The following is a 19,835-nucleotide window of genomic DNA, read 5'->3' as shown; positions in this document are numbered from 1 at the left end:
GTTGAAGAGTGAGTGTAACGAGTGAATGAAGATGAGTGAGAAGACAATGGGTGAAATGGAGGAGCGAAGCTTATGGGGGTAAAGGCTCATGCTTTTATTGCCAGGCAGAGAACCTTCAGAGCGTTTCACAAGATGCAGAGCACCCGCCTTCAGCTCAGATAAAGGATCACACACCGAACGTCGGGCGGAGATAGCTCGGAGAGGCGTGAAAGCAAAGAAAGGATTGAGCTGCAGAGAAGACCCAAATGCAGCTTTGATTTGTGATTTAGTGAGATTACTTCGGTCTGCCAGTCAGAATTCATAATCCTTCGGGTGGCCAGTCAGTGGTTATGATCCATTGAATCTCCAACCCATCCACGTTTTGCTAAACCCATATGCAACACACACGCACAAACCCCAAGTAATCAAACCATATGCATGGAATGGCTACAACAATCCCACTCGCACCATCACCGACCTTCTACTACCTGACCCTAACGGAGAACCACTTAAGCTCGTTGAGCAGTTCGGAGGTTTTGGAGAAGAGGACCCTTGGGTTTGAGGAATTGAACGTAGGCACCATCGTTGATGACTTGCTTCTCGGACTTGAGGGCTTCGTAGTCGGCTCGGTCGAGAGGAGTGAAACCCCACTTCTTGGAGACGATGATCTTTTGTCTACCTGGGAACTTGTATCGGGCTCTTCGGAGGGCCTCGATGATGACGGCCTTGTTGGAGTCTCTGCATCGGATGGACATGATGACTTGACCGCTGCGAGAGGGATTGCGTCAGCAATCGCACGTTGAACGGTTGGAATATTGTAGGTGGTATCGATGAATGATAATGATGGCTAATCATACTGAAAGTAAAACTCACATGTTTACTCGAGCGACGGAACCGTATGGTTTACCCCAAGCACCTCTCATACCTTGTTGCAATCTGCAATGAAGATTCGACACTTAGCTAATGTCCATCTAATGCGAATGAGAGGAGGGTTGATGGCTCACCTATCCGCACCAGCACATGACAACATCTTGTTGATTCGGATAACGTGGAATGGGTGAACTCTGACTCTCATGTGGAAAGCTTCTTTACCGGCAGTCTTGACGATGTACTTGTTAGCACAGATTCGAGCAGCCTCCAAAGCTTCCGATGAAAGTTGTTCGTATTCGTCCGAGACCAAGTGGCAACAGAAGGGGAAGTCATCGACGGAAGCCTTCTTTCGACCGAGATCGTAGATTCTGATCTTGGGGTCGGGGACACCTCGATTGTATCGAGATTTGGGGTAACTAGATTACATATGACAAAGATCAGTACTACTATCCTAGCAATAGACTTGCAATGATTGGGAAGTGTTGAAGATATAGGTCTGCTTGATTGATAATAGACCAAAACACTACTCACGGCTTGTTCTTACAGTATCTGTAACACCTGGCTGGTCGTCTACCCATTTTGAATAACTAACAGGTTGAACACAGAATCAGCACTATGCTCTCGATATCTTACGATCATCCCATGCCCTTCTAAGGCCTCTCCATCCCATCCAGGCATTACTAATCCATCTAACATTTGCCATCCGTGGTTCTCCTTCCTTTTCTTCCAAGATTTCCTTCTAATGTTCAATCCTCTTCTTTGATTTGCTTTGTCCATTCTCCATGCTCACATCTGCGCAGTGTTGAGAATGTATACTCACTCTTACTATGTGTTGAGGTATGAGTAAAAGAGGAAGACCGATAGTAAGAAAGACTAAATAGATGATATCAGTGATGCAGCGAGAGCAAGGATGGGATGGATTGGTAATCCCACCTGCAATGCCAGTACAACGGTGCACACCGTGTGGTGGTGATGCCGTATGGTGAGTGATCTTTGCTGAATAATAATAAAAGTGGAGAGAGACGGAGTTTGTCGGAGTTTCTTACCACTTCATAGTGGCGCGCATGTAATGAGACACGTGAATGGTCTTGGGATGTGTACGGCGGCGATCGCCGACAGGATATCTCGAGAATGACGAAATGTGAGATGCATGGATGTGTTGACAAGTTAATCTTTGCTCGCGAAAGTACCTCAACAGTGAATTATCAAGAACAAGGCTGAATCCTGCTATCACCATTCTCCCATAGAAGAGGTATAACTCTCAGGACAACATGATCAATACGGCATCCCACCCTCCAATACAGCTCAAGGAGCATTCCATCCTCATCCTCCCGTTCACATCCTCCATCCTCTCCGATCCAACCGAGGCAATATCAACAATCCTAGATACATTACCTAGATCAGCCATCAAGTCATTTACCGTCCTCTTCACCACCCCTCCTCCGGCTTCGTCATCATCCTATGACAGGCAGCAGAATGAGCAACTCTACGCAATGCTCAAACGGTCCCCTACGAAAAACTTCAGGATATTGCAATCGTTCCTCGGAAGGATATACGCTGCGTTGGCTACTGCTCAACTCGCTGCGGGGAAGGTATTGATGGATGTGGAAGTTCATTTTGACGGTGAGGGTGGGTCTTGGGACGATAAGCTACTTAGGAGTAAGGAGGGGGCGTGTCAGGTATTCAAGGCTCAAGGGCGTAAGTCGTATCATCCTTCATCCAAGGATCGTCAGATAGCAAGCTGATAGTAGATTATGGCTGGACAGTACACATCCCTCCTCAGATACATTCCGTAATCTCATCAATCCCACAAACGACCATCCCATCCTTCACTTCCCCCCTCTCTCACTCAAACACTCAATTCCCCGCATACCAGCAAGACACCATCCCCGGGCCAAGCGTTGTAGCGTTAGGCGGGACGTTCGACCACCTCCACGCAGGCCATAAGCTCCTCCTGCACTTATCATTCTTCCTCTCCACCCGGAAACTCATCGTGGGACTTATGGCCGATAATTTGTTATCCTCTAAAAAGCATTATGAGCTGGTAGAAAATTTAGACAAAAGAATAGAAGGTGTTGAACAGTTTCTCGAAAGGCTGGGCGGACGCAGCCTTGGAAAGAGTACAGAGGATCATATCTTGTCCTCGTCCGCCCAAGACCAGGACCATGGTGGGGTGGTAGCACTGCAGGTACAAGAGATAACGGACATATACGGTCCCACATCCTCAGATCCCAATATTCATGCTTTGGTGGTATCGAAGGAGACGGTTTCGGGGGGAAATGCGGTGAACACGAAAAGAAAGGAAAAGGGGTTTGGCGAGTTGGAAGTTTATGTGGTGGATGTTATAGCTGATAGGCAGGATTTGGAGTTGGACCTTGGGGAAGTGGGTGATGAGGGGAGATTGAAGGAGTTGAAGATGGGGAGTACGGGGATCAGGAGGTGGATTGCGGAGAATGGGGAGTGACGTGATAGTAGAACAGAATGTCTATCGGTGGATACGTTTTGGGGGGGGAAGTGATTTGGGATGACGGATCGCCACGTCTGAATTATGGGAGAAGGGAGATGAAGGGAGAGTAGTATTCTCGGTGCATGGCTTGTCCCACTATATATGGCAATTATAACGACCTTGATGATGTATGTATGTACTGGTATATGAAGGTATGAATCGACGATAAATCATGGTATAGAATCAAATGCGGGGTATATATCTAACTACGAGATCTTCTTTTGAGATTATCTCCCAATGCTCTGGACACGACATCCACACTTAATCTTGTCCCACCTCCCTACTCGTCTCATCCGGACTACCCGAATCGAGAATCAGATTCTAAATGCCAGCACTGAATCAGTACCAATCTTCATACCACAGTACCGAAAACAAAAGAGACACCACTCACATCAGGTTTAAAAGCCCACTTATCAAATACATCCACAATCCTCAACCACTCTTCCACCCTCAGATCCCTGATCACCCGTCTTCCATCTACCGGTACACCCCTGAATTTCTCCGTGGAGGATTCCTCAATATGAGTCAAAAGAGTTTCAGCCCCAAACGATAGGTTCGGTATAGCCGCCTTGAGCGTCAAGGTATCTCTGACGAATAATCGTCGCATACAATAATCCCATGTATCCTTTTGACTAGACAGGATAGGCGAATTCAACTTCGGGATCAACATCAGTCCCAGTAAATCAGGTCTCTCCAGGGGTTTACCTATCAATCTCTGCGCGGAGGTTACAGGAGGATAGAAGTCCAGTGGGTAAGTTAATGTTTTTTGGCCGTGCTCTGGACGAGTGAAGGAGTCGATTGACGAGGGTGGGTTGGAGGGTATCCCGGTAGGAGTGGTGGATGAGGGAGGGACCGAGGAGAGCGGTTTGGAAGGGCGGTCGTGTGTGAATTTGGATTGTTTGTCGACGTTTAGGACGTGGTGGTAGGGTGGAAGGGGGACGATGTCAAATAGTGCTTGGGCGAGGATCGAGAGTTTGCAGTGGATCACTGAGCCTGGTGGGGCTAGGATACGCTGGGTGGGGGCGAGCTGTCAGCTATGTAGTTTCGGGGAATTGTTGGTTGTATGTGAGAGGGAATGGCGGAAGAAGGATTGTAGCCGGTCAAGAGATTACAAAGCCTCGTCCAAATAGATCACTTATGACCCGAAACCCATTCCAAAGATTCGCTGCACTCACATCATAAAGACTCTTTCCACATAACAAAGCCATCCGTACCCTCCCCCACTCCCATATCCACGTCCTCTTCTGCCCCGGATCACCCACAGCACTCCCAACCCACTGCGACGCGAGCTGCTCCCCAATACTCGAATCGGGCATCTGGCACACAATCGTAATGGGTGGTTCTGGATCTTCCCAATTCCTCTTATACGCCTCTGCATCGCCAGGGGGTAATTCGGGATTATGTACGGGCAGAGCATTTTGGACTAAAGGGTTTTCCAGTATTTTCGGTAGAGTGGGCCAGACGTAGGCTGTTGAGTGGGATAGTAGGAGATTGGGATGTAAGGGTGTGGTTATTACTGGGACTGGACGGGTGTAGGGATCTTGAGATATTTCTTTGCCAATCGTACTTAGGGGATTTACTGATTTGGAGGGATAGTTGAATGATCGGACGAGGAGTTCGAGTGAACCTTCGGAAGATACTACTAGTTTTGGTTTTATGGGTTGTTCCGTTTCCGTTTCTTCAGATGAATTTTGCTGCGTACTGGTAGTCGATGAAGGGGAGGCAGGAAGATCTTCAAGCCATGATGGATATTTCTGCTTTTTGACTTTACTCTTCTTCGATCCACCCTCTACCGGTACTTCGTCCATCTCCTCAAGTAAAGCAGGGGACCACTGTTTTGATTCCCTCTGAGATTTCCCTCCAGATAACAAACTTCTGGTCAAACTGCCCACTCCGGAATATGCATCGATGACTACCTCCCCCTCACGCATGTTGAGAGATCTGACAAAGTCGTCGCATATTTTGGGATTTGCTAGGAGCTTTCGTCCAGTGGATTTACGGATCATATTTCTATCGGGGGAATTGGGGAGGTATTTTGAGGGGAAGTGAATATACCATGTTCGAGGGGGTGGGAGGGGAGGGAGCCTGTTGATTATGCGGGACATGGTGAGGGGAGGTAGAGTGACCTCTCTGGCGGTTGAGAGGATCTCTGTGAGGATTTGTTTTCGTAGTTGTACAACCTAGACGATAATAGTGGACAGCCAGCTTAGCTGGTTCGTCTGATTCTGGTTTTAATTTGACACTTGCTTCAAGTCCTTTCGCTTCGAACCAACATCAGACCCCTGCTTTCCCACGGTGGTGCACTTTACTCGACCACGGCGGAGATCACCGTACTCATGCTGTCGCTTTCGAGGTCCGAGCGTCATTCAGTTCACACCGCGTTTCAGGTTTCAGGTTGGGAAAGAGGTATCTTGTAGATCACCTATTGTGTTGTAAGACATACCTCGTCCATCTAGCATCTGTCATCTAGCATCTGTACGACGACAACTCGCTGTCATCCCAGCTCGGCTTCTTCTCATCCCATCTCATCTCATTGGCTGCGGGTCAGATCAGGAACATATATATTTCGGAGAAAGGGGATATAGTGTCAATTTGAAACAAAGGGCAAAGGATATTACAGGACTATTGATTGATGGACGGATGAACGGTACTAGCACATTGCACGACAAGAGGCACATGCGCGCATTAGAGCGGATATTCTACTTGGATACGATACCACATCCTAACACCAACAACCAAACACCACCATTCCTCACCTGGTCAAATTAGATTCAACCTTTAGAGCAGTCACCAACGATATCTATCACATCATACGGTATACCCCCACTCAACCTAGATCAAACTCATAGAGCGCAGTGGTAGCAACGACGACGACCACAGTCCGTACACCGGCAACATGTCTTCCTGTAAGTCATTCTCCTACTGTTCCGCTCCATAATCCGATAACCCCGTCTATTCACACAATTCAAGCAGACTACCTATCCCCCACCTCAGCCAATGCCCTCATTTCCGACCTGCGACCTACAACACTATCCATCCCCGCCCTACAAGCACTCAATACATTCCTGGACGAGATCCTCGTGTCGCTCATATCCGCAGCAGAATCTATAAACCCCTCTGACCTAAGGAAAGAAGGTATACCATCAGTATTCTCAGGCGATAACAAGTCTTCCCAGGGGGGTGAAAGTACCAATGTCCGTGCGTTGGGGAGATCAGCAGTAGCTGAGGCTGAGGTGGAATTGCGAAGTTGGCTCGAAGGTAGAAGACAGGGGAAGGGTTTCCAACCTGATGGTCAAGGGAATGGAATGAGGGGAGGGAGATCGCTGAATGTCGATAAAGCTGTAGAGCTGTTGAGGTTGAAATGCGTTTCTTACTCTGTAAATCACCCTTTTTCTCTTACATGCTGCATCCATCAAATGTGGAGTGAAGAGCTGATCTGCCGTTTGTGGTGATAGACAATGGCATCACAGGAGAATGCGGATGAAGCTCTGGAAGAGGAGATACTGGCTGCGTGGAAAAAGGCGGGAGGGGATGCTTCGGAAGATACGGTCGAACCTGCTGCCTTGTGGATGACAGCGATCATAGAGCGAGTCGTTATCCGATATTGCTGCGAAATGTTGTGGATGTAATGCTAATCTTGGCTGTTGACAGACACGTTTGCGAACACGTATTATCTCAACTCGCCAGTGTCGTAGCTAGAGACTCGGAGATAGTAGTAGCTGGACCACAGGAGTTATATACCGCTCTATGTGAGGATGAGAGCGTATGGGGTCTGTTCAAAAAGATGAAGGGTGAGCTAGTCGACGCTATAGATTGTTCCGCGTAGCTGACCATGGAAACAGTCAAGGACCAACTGGAAGCTGCTATCCGTGCGGGAACACGACACAAGCGATCCAACCCATCACGTCCCAGTACGAGCCAATCAGCAGGTGGTAGAGCATCACCCTTAGCGTCTGGCTCGCCGCACGCTTCGAAAGTATCATTAGGACAACATCGAGATGGCTCGTTCGAAGCTAGTCGAAATGTCACTTCATCCCAATCAAATCACGAGTCCCGTTCGTCTATCGATACCAACCGATATGGCGGGATAGCCGGAGGAGTAATGCGCAAAGGATCACAACTGAGTAAGAAGTCTGCCAACTCTCCTGGCAAACATCATTTACTCCGGGGACAGGGACATGAGAGAAGTGGAAGTGTTTTGAGTGAGAATACCAGATCAATGCTGGGTGCTTTTCATGATTCATACCATGAGAGCTTGAATGGGGACGACGAGCAGTCCATACAGGAGGCACAAGAGGAATTTGATGCGTTGGTGAGGAGTGGTGAAACTATGAAAGTCAGCTTGACGCCTAGTAGATTGAAGAACTTCGATGTGAGTGGAGACTTATCACATTCGATTGAGACCCTGACCTTGGCTGACGGATATTGTATGACTAGGGCACTGCCAACCGACGTCGTGCGACCGAATCTCCAAACCCATCTATATCAGCGAAATCTACTCGATCAGAAAACATCTCCCCTGCCCAGTTCCCGACTCCACCTTCGACCCAACCTCGCGGCACTGTCTCCGAAAACGATCATGCCAGTCAAGCTCAATCCGCTCATGCCTCGCCGACTCAGCACTCCTCCCCGTCGCTCAATAATCGACCTCGTGCGGACTCTGCTCAGCGTAGATTGCAAGCCCGAGCAGCATCCACTATCGAGGAGAACGCGGATGAAGAGGAACTGGCTGGTCGTCCAGGTCAGAAAAAAGAAAGTCTGATGGAGTTATTAGCATCTGAAGGTGCCTATGAGCCTGCCAGCCCCACAAAGAAAGGTGGATTCAGATCATCAGGGCCTGAGAAGGTCAAAAGGACCGTTCCGGCTGTTGTTCTAGGTACGCCTCCGCCCCCAGCACCAGAATCGACGTTCCCATCTCCCAGTAAAATTGATGCCACTCGAGCTGTGGATACCTCGGACGTCACTGCTAGCTCGTCACCTTCAATTAATACGCAATCACACTTTACTTCTCCCCAAAGTCTCCCTCAAAATGATTTCTCACCTCAACCCACCTTGACTAGATCACAATTCTCCTCATCAAGCTTGAATAGACCGAACGGTCGATCTCGCGAAGCTTTGAACAGAGATGAAGAGGGTGAAGATGAATATGCCTTCCCTGGTCAGAGTCGAACGAGGAAGAAAACCGAAGCTCAAGAATTAGCGGATTTCTTCAACAACACTCCTCCACCTGCATCTGAGGCTACATTTAAATCGCAAACTCAGACACCAAATATCGAAGAAGAAGGGTCAGCCGATCCTCCTCAAACTGCTAAGCCGGGTAAAGGTTTCAGAGCATTAGTAAATAAAGTTACCAAGTCCAAGAAAGAGAAAGAGAAATCGCCAATCCCCACATCATCGTCGTCGTTCTCGAAACTGAACTCGAGCTCTATCAGTAGGTCAGAATCGCATAGTACTGCTCTGAACGGACCGAGGATAAGTGGATGGGCAGGATTCGAAGATCCAAATTCACAGCCCCAATTAGGTTCTGGAGGGGGTATGGGAATGCCAAAAAAGCAAAAGTCTTTGCATTCGTTGTCGACTATTCCAGTTGCATTTAGACCGTTCGCCACTGGAGATGATTACGATAGAGATAGGGATAGGAGGAAGGGCAGTAATGCTAGTAGGACTTCGGATGCTGCGCGAGAAGCTTCTGCGAAGTTTGCTGAGAGACGGGGCAGTGCGATTGGTGAGAGAAGAGGAAGTGCTGCTGGATTAGGACTGGGAGGGGAGAGAAGAGGTAGCAGTAATCTTGCCTCGCCTGTTGAGCGACGGGGTAGTCAGCCTGCGCTCCATGATGAGGCCCACACGGAGGGTAGAAGAGCGAGTGAGAATCGGAAGATGGTTGGATTGGGTATAGGCGCTGTCAGTGCACTGGAAGGCGAAGACGACCAGAGGATGACCAAGGAATCGAGTGATCCTCCGGTGTTGGGTCAACAAGTGACGGTCACCACCACCAGTACGACCTCCTCTTCGTATGGAAGACCCGATCTCGAAGGACTAGCCATCCCTGGATCAGCCACATCATTTAAAACTGCCCATTCGGTCATTTCCCCCCAATCGACCTATACGACTCCTACAACCCAACATCAAACCATGATACCGATTCCTAGTCCAGTGAAGTCAATCGTTAGTCAGTCGAAATCTACCTCTACGGAGGACGTGATCGTCCCGAGAAAACCAACTTCCGAAACTGGTACCCAGACTCCCAAAGAGGTCGAGATACCGACTATCCCGCTGCATGATCTCATACCGCTCAGGAGATTGTTGGATCACGCTACGAGTGCTGGGGAATGTAGGTTGTTACTTGATGCGATATTGAGTCAGTATGGTGTGCCGAGGGAATCGCCGTCGCCCGACGGTAGTCGGGCTGGACAAGAGGGAATGGGGATAAAGGTCGGACCGGAAGATAGAGTTTTGGCTTGGTTATTGGCTGGAAGGGATGGGCCTGTTGGGGATATTAGCGTCACCGAGCATAACGCGGGAGAGGGAAGCTTGAGCCCTATCCCTCCCCTTCAATCGGATCAGACCGAAGCGATCCCGCGATCTCAAGATGGAACGACGATACCTCGAACGAATCAACAAGAAATATTCAGCGAGAGTGAACATGAAAATACCATAATGGACTACGAGACGGAGACGGATAATGAGACGGGGGTGGTTGTAGCTAGGACAGAGAGGAGTCCGATCAAGGTGGTCAGAGGGCGGAGGGGTGAGGGCGGGATTATGGCTTGATATATTTGATGTCTTGGTTCTTTTATTTAGATCGGATGTTCCAGGTTTTAGGTGTTTTGGTGTTTCGATGTTTGGCGTATGCTTGGTTTGGGTTGAATGATGTAGGATGTCCAAGGGATGATAAGATAATATAATGCTTTGTTTTGTTCTGCTTTGCCTTGACATGCTACTGTGCTTGCACGTGTTGATGCCCCCTCCGGCAAGACTAAGACTATGCTGCTGCATCTATATACAAGAAGGGAATATAATGAACAACCTTCAGTTAACCCAAAATGTCCGATAAGTCGGTGTAAAGAAACTGGATAACTTGTATGTAATGTACAAAGAGATAAGATGCTGTACAAAGCAGACATCCATCAACTGAATAATCTAACGATCGAAAAAAAAAAGCCCTTTTCTGCAAATGCCTCAAAACCTATCTACGATCTCACCCAATCGCTTGTATAATCTGAATTTAGCGTTATTTTCTAGTGCAGCGGTAGTGGCGGTGGTGTGGTGAGTGAATATATCTTGAATCTCAGGATCACCTTTGATGAGCTAATTCATGTATCCGTATTATTAGCGAACGAGTGTGCACAAGGCTAACTTGGCGCACTGTACCTTTATGAACACATCCAATTTACTTTCTTCTGACTTTGGGATATTCTGATTATGACTGAATAACCCAGAGCCATTACCGTTCCCAATTCTATCTTTCAGCGATACCGACACTCTCTCGCCAGGAGTGATACCACCTTTATTCTGTCCCTCCTTTCTCTTCAAATACGCCTCGAGGCTCAGACCCCTTCGTTGCGCGGCTTTTCGTTGATCCCTTAGTTGGGCGGTTGGGATCTTCATAAGTATGGGATCGTGCACGTGCAAGTCCGAGTCCATGGCAGGGGCAGGGGCATTGTGCGGAGACTTCTTCTTACCGATCAGTTTTAGCTGGGTTTTCTTCATTTCGAGTTTCTTGGATAAGTGGATATGCGAAGATTTGTTGGTATGGGTGGTTATCTTGGATTTCTTCTTTGTTGACACTGCCGACAAGTTGGAAGCCTTCTTCTTCCCTTGGATTTCACTTCGAGCGGGAGCTGATAATCTTACTGGAGCTGGTGCTGATGTCGGTTCTGGATCGGGCACGATCACTTGACGAAGAGAGAGTGGAGTCATCTGATGAGGCGGGGTATCGCTCTTAGCGGATGACTTGAAGGGACTAAAGTATGGCTGAGACGGATCGTACTCCCTCACTTCTTGATCTACATTCAATTCCAGTTGGTCTCCTTTGTTGGTGGTGTTGTTGTTGTTGTCTATCGGAGTAGGTGGAAAGAGTATGTCGTCGAATGGAATTGTTCGAACAATATTGAATGCCTGAGATAGATCCGTTCGAGTCTGCGAGTTCGTTAGGTCAACGTGCATTCGTCTCCATGGGTGGACCGGCGGTGCGGCTCGAGGTGGGAGTGGCGCGCCTTGTTTGATTCGGTCGAGGATGGTGCTGAGAGATGTGGATGTGAGATTAGAAGAGGCTGAAGTGATAGAAGTGGAAGTGGGAGAGGGATCCGATGGAGGAGGGGCATTATAAGTAGGAGGGGGATTGAATTTGGATTTGGGATTAGAAGTAGAACCGAGATTGAAGCTGAATGATATAGGCTTGAATTGACCCGACTTGAACGGTTGGTTCGTCGCTGATGGATTTGGGACTGGGACTGCATTTGGGTTTGGGTTTCGAGGGAATACCGGTTTGGGGGGCTGATGGAGATTGTTCCATGAGGTGAAGGTGGGTGCGACCATCTTGATTGGAGGATGGAAGTTTGGTTTGTGTGTTTTGAGATATATATGTTGTTATGCAAACATACAAACAGATAATATACTATAGCAAACAATGGTCGGTATGGATCAACAACACTCTTATCGTCAATTCCCATTTGCAGCGTTGCACAGACATTGTCAATCAATGTTGATCGAACATTCGCAGATCAATGCGTAGATCAACGTAGATTATTGATCAACCTTTGGTGTCATGACCATGCATTTTCAATATATTTACAATCAACACCTATCTATGTCCAATCCAATCAAACACACTCCGCTACAGTACCCCTGCCTATGCCAATGCCAATCGAACGATGCAAATATAATACAATGAATGATAAAGTCAAGTGAAAGATCCCAAATCATCTAGGCAGCCGCACTGACAGCATCGTTCCTAGCTTGTTCAGAGGCGAAACCGAGACCTATCCCCCACATTAATAGCATCAGCTCTCTGAAGTGTCCCGAAGGAAAAAACACGTCACTCACCAAAGCCCATCTTGATGGCGAAATCTCTAGATCTAGTAAGTGCTGCTGGATCTTGCGGGGTGACCCAGTGCTCGTCTATTATAGGTATTTGAAGGAGGTTCATCTGTAATCCAGGTCAATCAGCATTACACACGAATCCGATTGTCTCGCGGGAGGTAACAGACCCACCTTGGGAGTAATCACTATCATAGTGTTAGTCTTGACCTCCATCCAATCGCTTCTTTCGAATGTCAACGGTTCTGACGCAATCATGATGATATTTTCCCTCTTGTCCGCTTTGGTCATTCGGTATAATCCACCTTCTTGATACTCGTCGAAGGAGGTTCCAGAGGAGAAGAAGAGGGAGGATGCCTCGGATGTTCGGGATGAGATGTATCTGAGACACAGGTATTCTATCAGTTTCATCTCTTCAAGTGGTACCAGACTGCTGAGAAAGATCGGGAAGAAAGGGTTACTCACCTAGTAGCTACCACTGTCTCACCATCAGTCACCACGAAATTCATCAGACTCGGTCCGGTCTGTGATTAGATAAAGTTTGGATGAGCCGCAACTCTAGATTCGACAACACAGTCTGTTCAACTCACGATACCAGCTTCTTTGGAAAGTTTATTGATGAACCGTATAGTCTCCATCATAGCGTCTCTCAGCTCGACATGCGAGAACGAACGAGCGTGGGGGTCTTTGAGCTATCACTACCAATTAATCTTTGTCCTGCTCTGAACATGGTATCTTTTCGAACCTACTTTGGAAAGGAAAATCATGAATGCCCATTCTGAATCTGTGAACATCATACCAAGTCAGCTGGCCTTGTAGCTCACAAGTTGGGGAAAGGGATGTAGCTAACGAGAATGAATGAGCTTACCTGTATATCCAGATGGGTACAGGAATAGTTCCTCGGGCAAGGATTGCTGCACTGCTCTCTTGATCTTTCTGAACTCGTTTATCTCGCCGTTGTGCATCCACATTAATTTGTCGAACATCCACGGATGACAGTTGTCTTCGGATGCTGCGGGGAAGAGAGATCAGCGGTGAATACGGATAAACATCAGATAGGAGTGGAAAATGTAGACACTTACGTGCCCCTGCCATTGTTGATGCTCTTACGTGCGCACTGCACCGATTATTCTCTCCATTAGCTTACACCTACATTTACCCGTGGGACTATGAGGTAGCTTACAAGACTAAAGCACTCCGTATCTTCTCTGCCAATCTCGTCAAGTTCGCATTACTCCATGCCTAACGCCGTCACATTCGAAATATCAGTCAATACACTACCTGCTGGTGATGATCCGATGATGACTCACAGGATGTATAGATTTGAACAAGCATGGTCGTTCATTCTCCAGCTCCCTCTCCCTCTCCCTCGCTTTCAGTATCTCGACAGACGTTTGATCCAACCCCGCCATGGGATCGACCTGGATATCCTGACTTGGATCATTGGGGGGTACGGGCGTAGGTATATATTCCTGGGAGTGAGATGAATGTGAGGGCGTTTGACCCTCTAATGGAGTGGTCGGCTCTGGAGGGGCGGGGATACTCGTCGCTCGTGGGAGGGTAAGAGTGGCTGGGGCGGGGAGGGGGTCGTACCATCCGATACCAAAGCCGTCTGCCTATAGTGTAAAAAGATGTATTGAGAATTAGCGTGACCGAATTTTTGAGGTTGGGAGGGAAGAAGAGAGATGGAAGAAATTTGATAGACCCACATTCATTGGTCTACTACTTGGCATTCTCAATTTACTTTCGAATGCCTGATTGATGATACTGTGTTTAGGTCGGGTGACCAAGTGTGAGAGCTGGATAGGCTCTGTGCCTTTGTATACGAGCTGTGACAGTATCAAAGTGTCAGAACCATTTTTTCTTAAATGGATGGCAAGAGACTCACGAATCGACACATTGTTGAATCTGGTTGATGGTTATCAGAGGATAGTGAGTTCGTGGGTTGTGATAGGAATGAGCGGTGCTACCTATTTATACCAATGATATTGATAAGCACGCCGACGATATACGATGGTGTGATTTGAGAATCACCTTTTATCCATTTCAGCTCCGAATCAAATCACAAATCAACCAAAAGGATCATGTCCTTGTTCAACCACGGATACTCGACAAGCGTCTCTGCTCAAAGGATGTTGGATGATAACAAGGCTCCTTTCCTTTAATGTAGCTGTAGTCGTGCGATGTCGTGATACACTTCTCTGATCTCGTCGTACCCAGGTTATGATGATGACTTGTTCAAGGTGTGGTTGATGATGATGGGGATGGTATCAGTTATCTCATATCTATGTGAAGATAGTATTCCAAATGGTGGTCAATCAATAACGAATGAATGATTACAACGTAATAACATCGATCACTCACTCGCACCACGTGTCTCTCACATGGCGGACAAGTAACGCATGTCTCCTCCCCCACCTCGTGCCTGATTTGTTCGGTCATGGTCATCGCTTGACGAGGGGGGGTGTCGTGTCAGTGTGTTCCTCGAGTGACCACATTACTACGATGTCATCTTGTCAAGATATATCAACAACAACATACATAGACAGAATAGACAACCACTTCAAGAGATAAAAGACCAGAGCACACTCAAATATGACCACTAGAGCTGTGAGTGCAACGTTTCAGTCTTCTCTTCTCGACCACTGTTCGACTGGTTCATCGGTTCAATGGGAGCGCTTGGTCGTCTGGGCCGAGAATGTCGTATGATCTATGCTGACATCTCCCTTCTGTAACAGATCGTAAAATGTAAGACAACAATCACACAGGTAATCGTACATCGTGCATTAACTCACTGACTCAATTCTATGTAGCCGTCTTGTCTGGAGATACAGTCATCATCCGACCCAAAGAGGCTCCAGCAAAGGGTCAACCAGCCAAGGAGAAGTAAGCTAGGAATCTCTCCTGGAGGATGACAGCTGATCTCGTTGTATAGACTCCTACATCTCGCCGGTATACAATCCCCTAGATTAGGTTCCACAATCCGTGAAGATGAGGTGAGTCGAATGTGCCCTTAGTCTTTCTTTGCCAAACATTGTCTGAAATTATCGTCGTAGCCATTCGCGTTTTCAGCAAGAGAATACATGAGAGCTTTGCTGGTAGGTAAAGAAGTAGCATATACCGTCACACATAGCATTACCAGCTCAGTGAGTTTGAGTTTTCATCACCCTGAGGTTCCATGGAATTGGGCAGCTGACTGAACATGCAGGGCCAAGAAAGAGAATTCGTTTCGCTTCTCATCGCTCCTCCCGGACCAGGTCAACCACCTCAGGATGTAGCTACTTTGGTCGTATCGAACGGTTGGGCAAAGCTGAGGGATGGTATGGGTGAAGGTGAAGAGGCTGTCCGGTCAGTTATTCCTCTTCCTGAGCTTTATTGAGGATGGTCAGAGCTGATATTTGTGGTATAGACGACTAGGCGCGGAAGAAGCGAAGAAGCGAGAACAGTTGAGGTTGGTAGAAGATCAAGCTAAGAGTGAAGGTAAAGGATTGTGGGCCGAGCAGCCTGAGAGCGTGAGTATTTCCGCATCAGATCTATCCAACTTGCCTTTTGTCGATCTCGAAAGGCTGATCAGTTTGTATGGATGTGGAATCGATAGCAAAGAACCGTATCATTCCAGATGCCATCTGATCCCCATACATTCGTAGCTGAACACAAAGATGAAGATGTGGATGGTGAGTCATTAACAGAATCCAATGACCAACGTGCTTATACTGATCTTCATGGGCTTCAATAGCTATAGTCGAAGGTGTGAGGGATGGTACCCAATTACGTGTTCGTTTACTACTCGACGAAGGGAATCACCAGTTTGTCAACCTTGTTCTGGCCGGTGCCAAAGCTCCCAGAGCATCCGTTGGAAGGGATAGTGATTCTTCTTCAGCTGAGCCATGGGGTGAAGAGGTGAGTTCTGTCACCACCTCTGTACTAGCCAGTATGGCTGAATTAGCTGGTGCTGAAACCCCATCATGTGACATGTAGGCAAAATTCTTCACAGAAGTAAGAATGCTCCAACGATCCATCAAAGTCCGACTCCTCTCTGCTCCCGTATCATTAGGCGCTTCACCCTTCCAATCTGGCCCCACACCTGCGGGAGCGAACAAACCTGCCAACGGCACTAATGGTTTACCTGCTCCGACGTCTGGTGGTGCAAGTGTCATCATTGGTATCGCGTAAGTCAAGATCAATCTATATATCTACTAGTATCATGTCATTGGAGTTAGCTGAGCGGAATCCGGTGATCCAGTAAACATCCTAATGGAAACATCGCCGAATTCCTATGCGGAGCAGGATTAGCAAAAGTCATCGATGTAAGTCTAAATCTTCATCTCAGCTATTCTGTTCTTGAAGATGGACTCTTAGCTGAATGGTATTGATGCCTGATCGCAGTGGCACGCCGGTATCCTAGCTCCTCATGGTGGTTTAGACCGTTTCAGAGCCGCCGAGAAATCAGCGAAAGATAAGAAATTGGGTTTATGGGAATCATACGGTGCTACCAAGTCTAACGGAACCACCAACGGAACTTCCACGCCTGTCTCCAACAACACAAAGGGTAACGAGTTCGATGCTACCGTTGTCAGGATTTGGGGCTCAGATCAGATTAGTGTTGTACCGAAGGGCGGTGATGACAAGGAGAGGAGATTACAGCTTGCTTCTGTCAGAGGACCAAGGTGAGTCGGCTACAATGGGCGTGAGAGGAACCTGATAGCTGATGGATGACGAACAGGGGAACTGACCCGAAATCCACCTACTGGGCCAACGAAGCTAAGGAGTGAGTCATCTAGTAGTCTGTTGTGCTGAACATTTGAGCTGATCCGATTGCATAGATTCCTCCGAAAACGTCTTATCGGTAAGACCGTACACGTTCATATCGATTATGTTAAGCCTCGGGAAGGTGAATATGAAGAACGAGAATGTGTGACGGTCACGTTTGGAAATGCAAACAAGTAAGCTGTTGCGACATCGGGCATTTGTTGATAGACCAGCTCACGATGTTTCCCCTAGCAATATTGCTGAACAGCTCATTGAGAAGGGTCTTGCTACTGTCCTAAGACATAAGCGGGATGATGAAGATCGATCAATGGAATTGGATAAACTCATCGTGGCAGAGCAGAAGTGAGCTTTGTCTTGGTCCTCTGGCTCGTACTTGTAGAGAACCGATAAGCTCACATCGTGCGTAGAGCTGTAGCAGAGACCAAAGGAGTGCATTCTACCAAAGAAGTATCTCTGCCACGTATCGTCGATGCCTCAGAATCAGCTTCCAGGGCTTCGTCCTACCTCACTCAATGGAAGAGACAGGGAAGACATTCCGCCGTGGTGGACTTTGTATCTGCTGGATCTAGGTTCAAGCTATACATGCCTAAGGAAAATACCAAGGTCACTTTCGTACTTGCCGGTAAGCTTTTTTGACTGCAAATCGAAAATAGGTAGAATCAAGAAGCTTATCAGCAAGTATTTGACGTCGATAGGTATAAGAGCGCCTAGAACCGCTAGGAACGCTTCGGAGAAATCTGAGCCGTATGGACTGGAGTCATTGAGATTTGCTAGTAGATACATGCAAAGGGATGTTGAGATTGGTAAGTCGCCCTAACGACCACACGTATATGGATAGAGGGGTGAGGAGTAGAGACAAATCACTTACACATGGTATGCAGCATTCGACACGACTGACAAATCCGGTGGTTTCATCGGAGCCATGTATGCTGGTGGAAATACCAATGTTGCTGTCGAACTTGTCAGAGAAGGGTGAGCAGCTATGATTGCTGATGTATGATTCACGATAGCTGACGATCAATCCAGTCTCGCTACCGTTCACCATTTCTCTGCCGAGTCATTGCCCTTCGGAAGGGAGTTGTCAGCAGCTGAAGAAGAGGCCAAGGCAGCTAAGAAGAATGTGAGCTTTTTCTCCTCCATGTCAACTCTGAGCACGGAAATAAGCTGACTTCCATGTGCAGATCTGGTCTACATTCACTGAAGAAGACACCACAACCACTCAAAAGGTCGACGAGTCAGGTGCATTGGCTCCTGATTATTTGGATGTATACGTGTCCAGCGTTAAGGAAGAACCTTTCTCATTCTCCGTGCAGATCTTGGATAAAGATAGTACGTTCCGCTATACCTTTATCGAAGCAATTGAAAAGTGGGAGCTGACAGGAGGAACTTTACGATTATAGGCGTCGCATCTCTCGAGAAGTTGATGTCTGATTTCTCACTTCACCACAAACAACCTACTTCGAACTCGCCCGCTGGATTTTCACCTAAGACTGGGGATTTGGTCTCGGCTAAGTTTAGTGAAGACAATCAGTGGTATGTTGAAGTTCATCCTCTTCTTCTCCTTGCGCTCCGCGATCTTGAGACCCTGGTAGACTTCGAAATATGTGTTTTGCGCTAAAGTCGGTTCTTCTTTATAGGTACCGAGCGAAAGTGAAGAAATCGTCGGCGATTAAGAAAGAAGCTCAGTTGTACTTTATTGATTATGGCAATGAGGAGACTCTGCCTTTCTCTAGGGTTAGACCTTTGGATTCTAAGTTTAAGGGATTACCTGGTCAGGCTAAGGAGGCTAGATTGAGGTGGGTTTGTCGCATATCTTTATCTAGTCTCGTGAGACCCACATCGATCACGAACACTTCTAGTGTCTCATCTCCTTTCCTACCATACCTCTTTCCCGCTTATTACCATTGTGCCCTTGTTTTCCCCTTTTCTCTTGGTTTTTGGAATGATGCCAGGCAATAAATCGAGCATACTGACCGATGAGCCTTCACCCTGTACAGTTTCGTCAAGCTTGTCCCCAAATCATCAGAGTACGGCTCCGAAGCCCTTAGACGATTCAACTATTTCACCGAGAACAGGAAGCTCGTAGCCAACATCGATCAGCGGGAGGGAAACCTCTTGCATCTCAGACTGATCGACCCCTCGGATCCCAATGCTGCGGACGATCCTTTGGCATGTATCAATGCTGATTTGGTGCGAGAGGGTGAGTATACGGATTCTTACCAAACATCACCTCGTCCTAGGCGCAGCTTGAATGATTATGCTGATATTTTGAGATTGGATAGGTCTCGCTACGGTCGATAAATCAGTTAGATACCTTGATTCGTATGCTCAGGTCAAGAGGAAACTTGAAGATGGTAAGTGTCTTTCGCAGCTAGAGGTTCTGGACGTAGAGAATTTAGCTGATATGATTTGGGTGCAGCTACTGAAGGTGCAAAGAAAGACAGACTTGGTATTTTTGAGTGAGTTGGAACCAGCTGAACCGATAAAGGATAAGAATCGATCGGCTGATGTGATCAACGAATAGATTCGGAGATGTCAGTGAAGACTAGGCGGATCTTGTCTACGAAGTAGTCTCAACGGACTAAGTGTACATACGAAAAATCACACAAGGTGAACGGGAAGGGAGGTATTCAAGTATTCTGCATTGCATAGCTATCATGGATGAGAGGAT

The 19,835-nt window shown here is 47.5% G+C and overlaps 7 protein-coding genes across 7 annotated transcripts; 3 read left to right on the top strand and 4 right to left on the bottom strand.

Moving 5' to 3' along the window:
- Positions 1 to 488: 488 nt before the first annotated feature.
- I302_105153 (60S ribosomal protein uL16) lies at positions 489 to 1,427 on the bottom strand (the record flags this gene model as incomplete). Its single annotated transcript, XM_019195021.1, has 4 exons — positions 489 to 747; positions 853 to 915; positions 984 to 1,265; positions 1,381 to 1,427. 4 exons carry the CDS (start codon positions 1,425 to 1,427, stop codon positions 489 to 491), a joined length of 651 nt encoding a protein of 216 aa, XP_019042734.1.
- A 693-nt stretch (positions 1,428 to 2,120) lies between these two features.
- On the top strand, positions 2,121 to 3,313 carry I302_105152 (uncharacterized protein; the record flags this gene model as incomplete). Its single annotated transcript, XM_019195020.1, has 2 exons — positions 2,121 to 2,547; positions 2,616 to 3,313. 2 exons carry the CDS (start codon positions 2,121 to 2,123, stop codon positions 3,311 to 3,313), a joined length of 1,125 nt encoding a protein of 374 aa, XP_019042733.1.
- Positions 3,314 to 3,616: 303 nt separating this feature from the next.
- Positions 3,617 to 5,460, bottom strand: I302_105151 (uncharacterized protein; the record flags this gene model as incomplete). The annotated part of the gene is made up of 3 exons (XM_019195019.1): positions 3,617 to 3,676; positions 3,747 to 4,367; positions 4,531 to 5,460. The coding sequence occupies 3 exons, from the start codon at positions 5,458 to 5,460 to the stop codon at positions 3,617 to 3,619; spliced, it is 1,611 nt and encodes a 536-aa protein (XP_019042732.1).
- Positions 5,461 to 6,251: 791 nt separating this feature from the next.
- I302_105150 (uncharacterized protein) lies at positions 6,252 to 10,126 on the top strand (the record flags this gene model as incomplete). The annotated part of the gene is made up of 6 exons (XM_065870025.1): positions 6,252 to 6,261; positions 6,326 to 6,732; positions 6,811 to 6,941; positions 7,007 to 7,146; positions 7,198 to 7,727; positions 7,793 to 10,126. The coding sequence occupies 6 exons, from the start codon at positions 6,252 to 6,254 to the stop codon at positions 10,124 to 10,126; spliced, it is 3,552 nt and encodes a 1,183-aa protein (XP_065726097.1).
- A 408-nt stretch (positions 10,127 to 10,534) lies between these two features.
- I302_105149 (uncharacterized protein) lies at positions 10,535 to 11,893 on the bottom strand (the record flags this gene model as incomplete). Its single annotated transcript, XM_065870024.1, has 2 exons — positions 10,535 to 10,663; positions 10,727 to 11,893. 2 exons carry the CDS (start codon positions 11,891 to 11,893, stop codon positions 10,535 to 10,537), a joined length of 1,296 nt encoding a protein of 431 aa, XP_065726096.1.
- Positions 11,894 to 12,280: 387 nt separating this feature from the next.
- I302_105148 (uncharacterized protein) lies at positions 12,281 to 14,294 on the bottom strand (the record flags this gene model as incomplete). The annotated part of the gene is made up of 12 exons (XM_019195016.1): positions 12,281 to 12,336; positions 12,401 to 12,503; positions 12,569 to 12,776; positions 12,860 to 12,918; positions 12,985 to 13,086; positions 13,144 to 13,178; positions 13,263 to 13,406; positions 13,477 to 13,511; positions 13,578 to 13,636; positions 13,705 to 14,010; positions 14,104 to 14,223; positions 14,283 to 14,294. The coding sequence occupies 12 exons, from the start codon at positions 14,292 to 14,294 to the stop codon at positions 12,281 to 12,283; spliced, it is 1,239 nt and encodes a 412-aa protein (XP_019042729.1).
- A 695-nt stretch (positions 14,295 to 14,989) lies between these two features.
- I302_105147 (uncharacterized protein) lies at positions 14,990 to 19,713 on the top strand (the record flags this gene model as incomplete). Its single annotated transcript, XM_019195015.1, has 26 exons — positions 14,990 to 15,004; positions 15,133 to 15,142; positions 15,208 to 15,280; positions 15,330 to 15,390; positions 15,451 to 15,540; positions 15,603 to 15,742; positions 15,804 to 15,906; positions 15,993 to 16,068; positions 16,131 to 16,294; positions 16,373 to 16,563; positions 16,638 to 16,701; positions 16,781 to 17,061; positions 17,118 to 17,162; positions 17,218 to 17,337; positions 17,396 to 17,506; positions 17,572 to 17,786; positions 17,860 to 17,967; positions 18,046 to 18,136; positions 18,191 to 18,284; positions 18,346 to 18,493; positions 18,565 to 18,697; positions 18,802 to 18,960; positions 19,162 to 19,364; positions 19,447 to 19,518; positions 19,584 to 19,623; positions 19,689 to 19,713. The coding sequence occupies 26 exons, from the start codon at positions 14,990 to 14,992 to the stop codon at positions 19,711 to 19,713; spliced, it is 2,832 nt and encodes a 943-aa protein (XP_019042728.1).
- Positions 19,714 to 19,835: the final 122 nt, after the last annotated feature.

Source organism: Kwoniella bestiolae, chromosome 3 (assembly GCF_000512585.2).
Source record: "Kwoniella bestiolae CBS 10118 chromosome 3, complete sequence".
Lineage (NCBI taxonomy): Eukaryota > Fungi > Basidiomycota > Tremellomycetes > Tremellales > Cryptococcaceae > Kwoniella > Kwoniella bestiolae.
The sequence above is the reverse complement of the archived record's forward strand: the minus strand, read 5'-3'. Positions and strand labels throughout refer to the sequence as shown.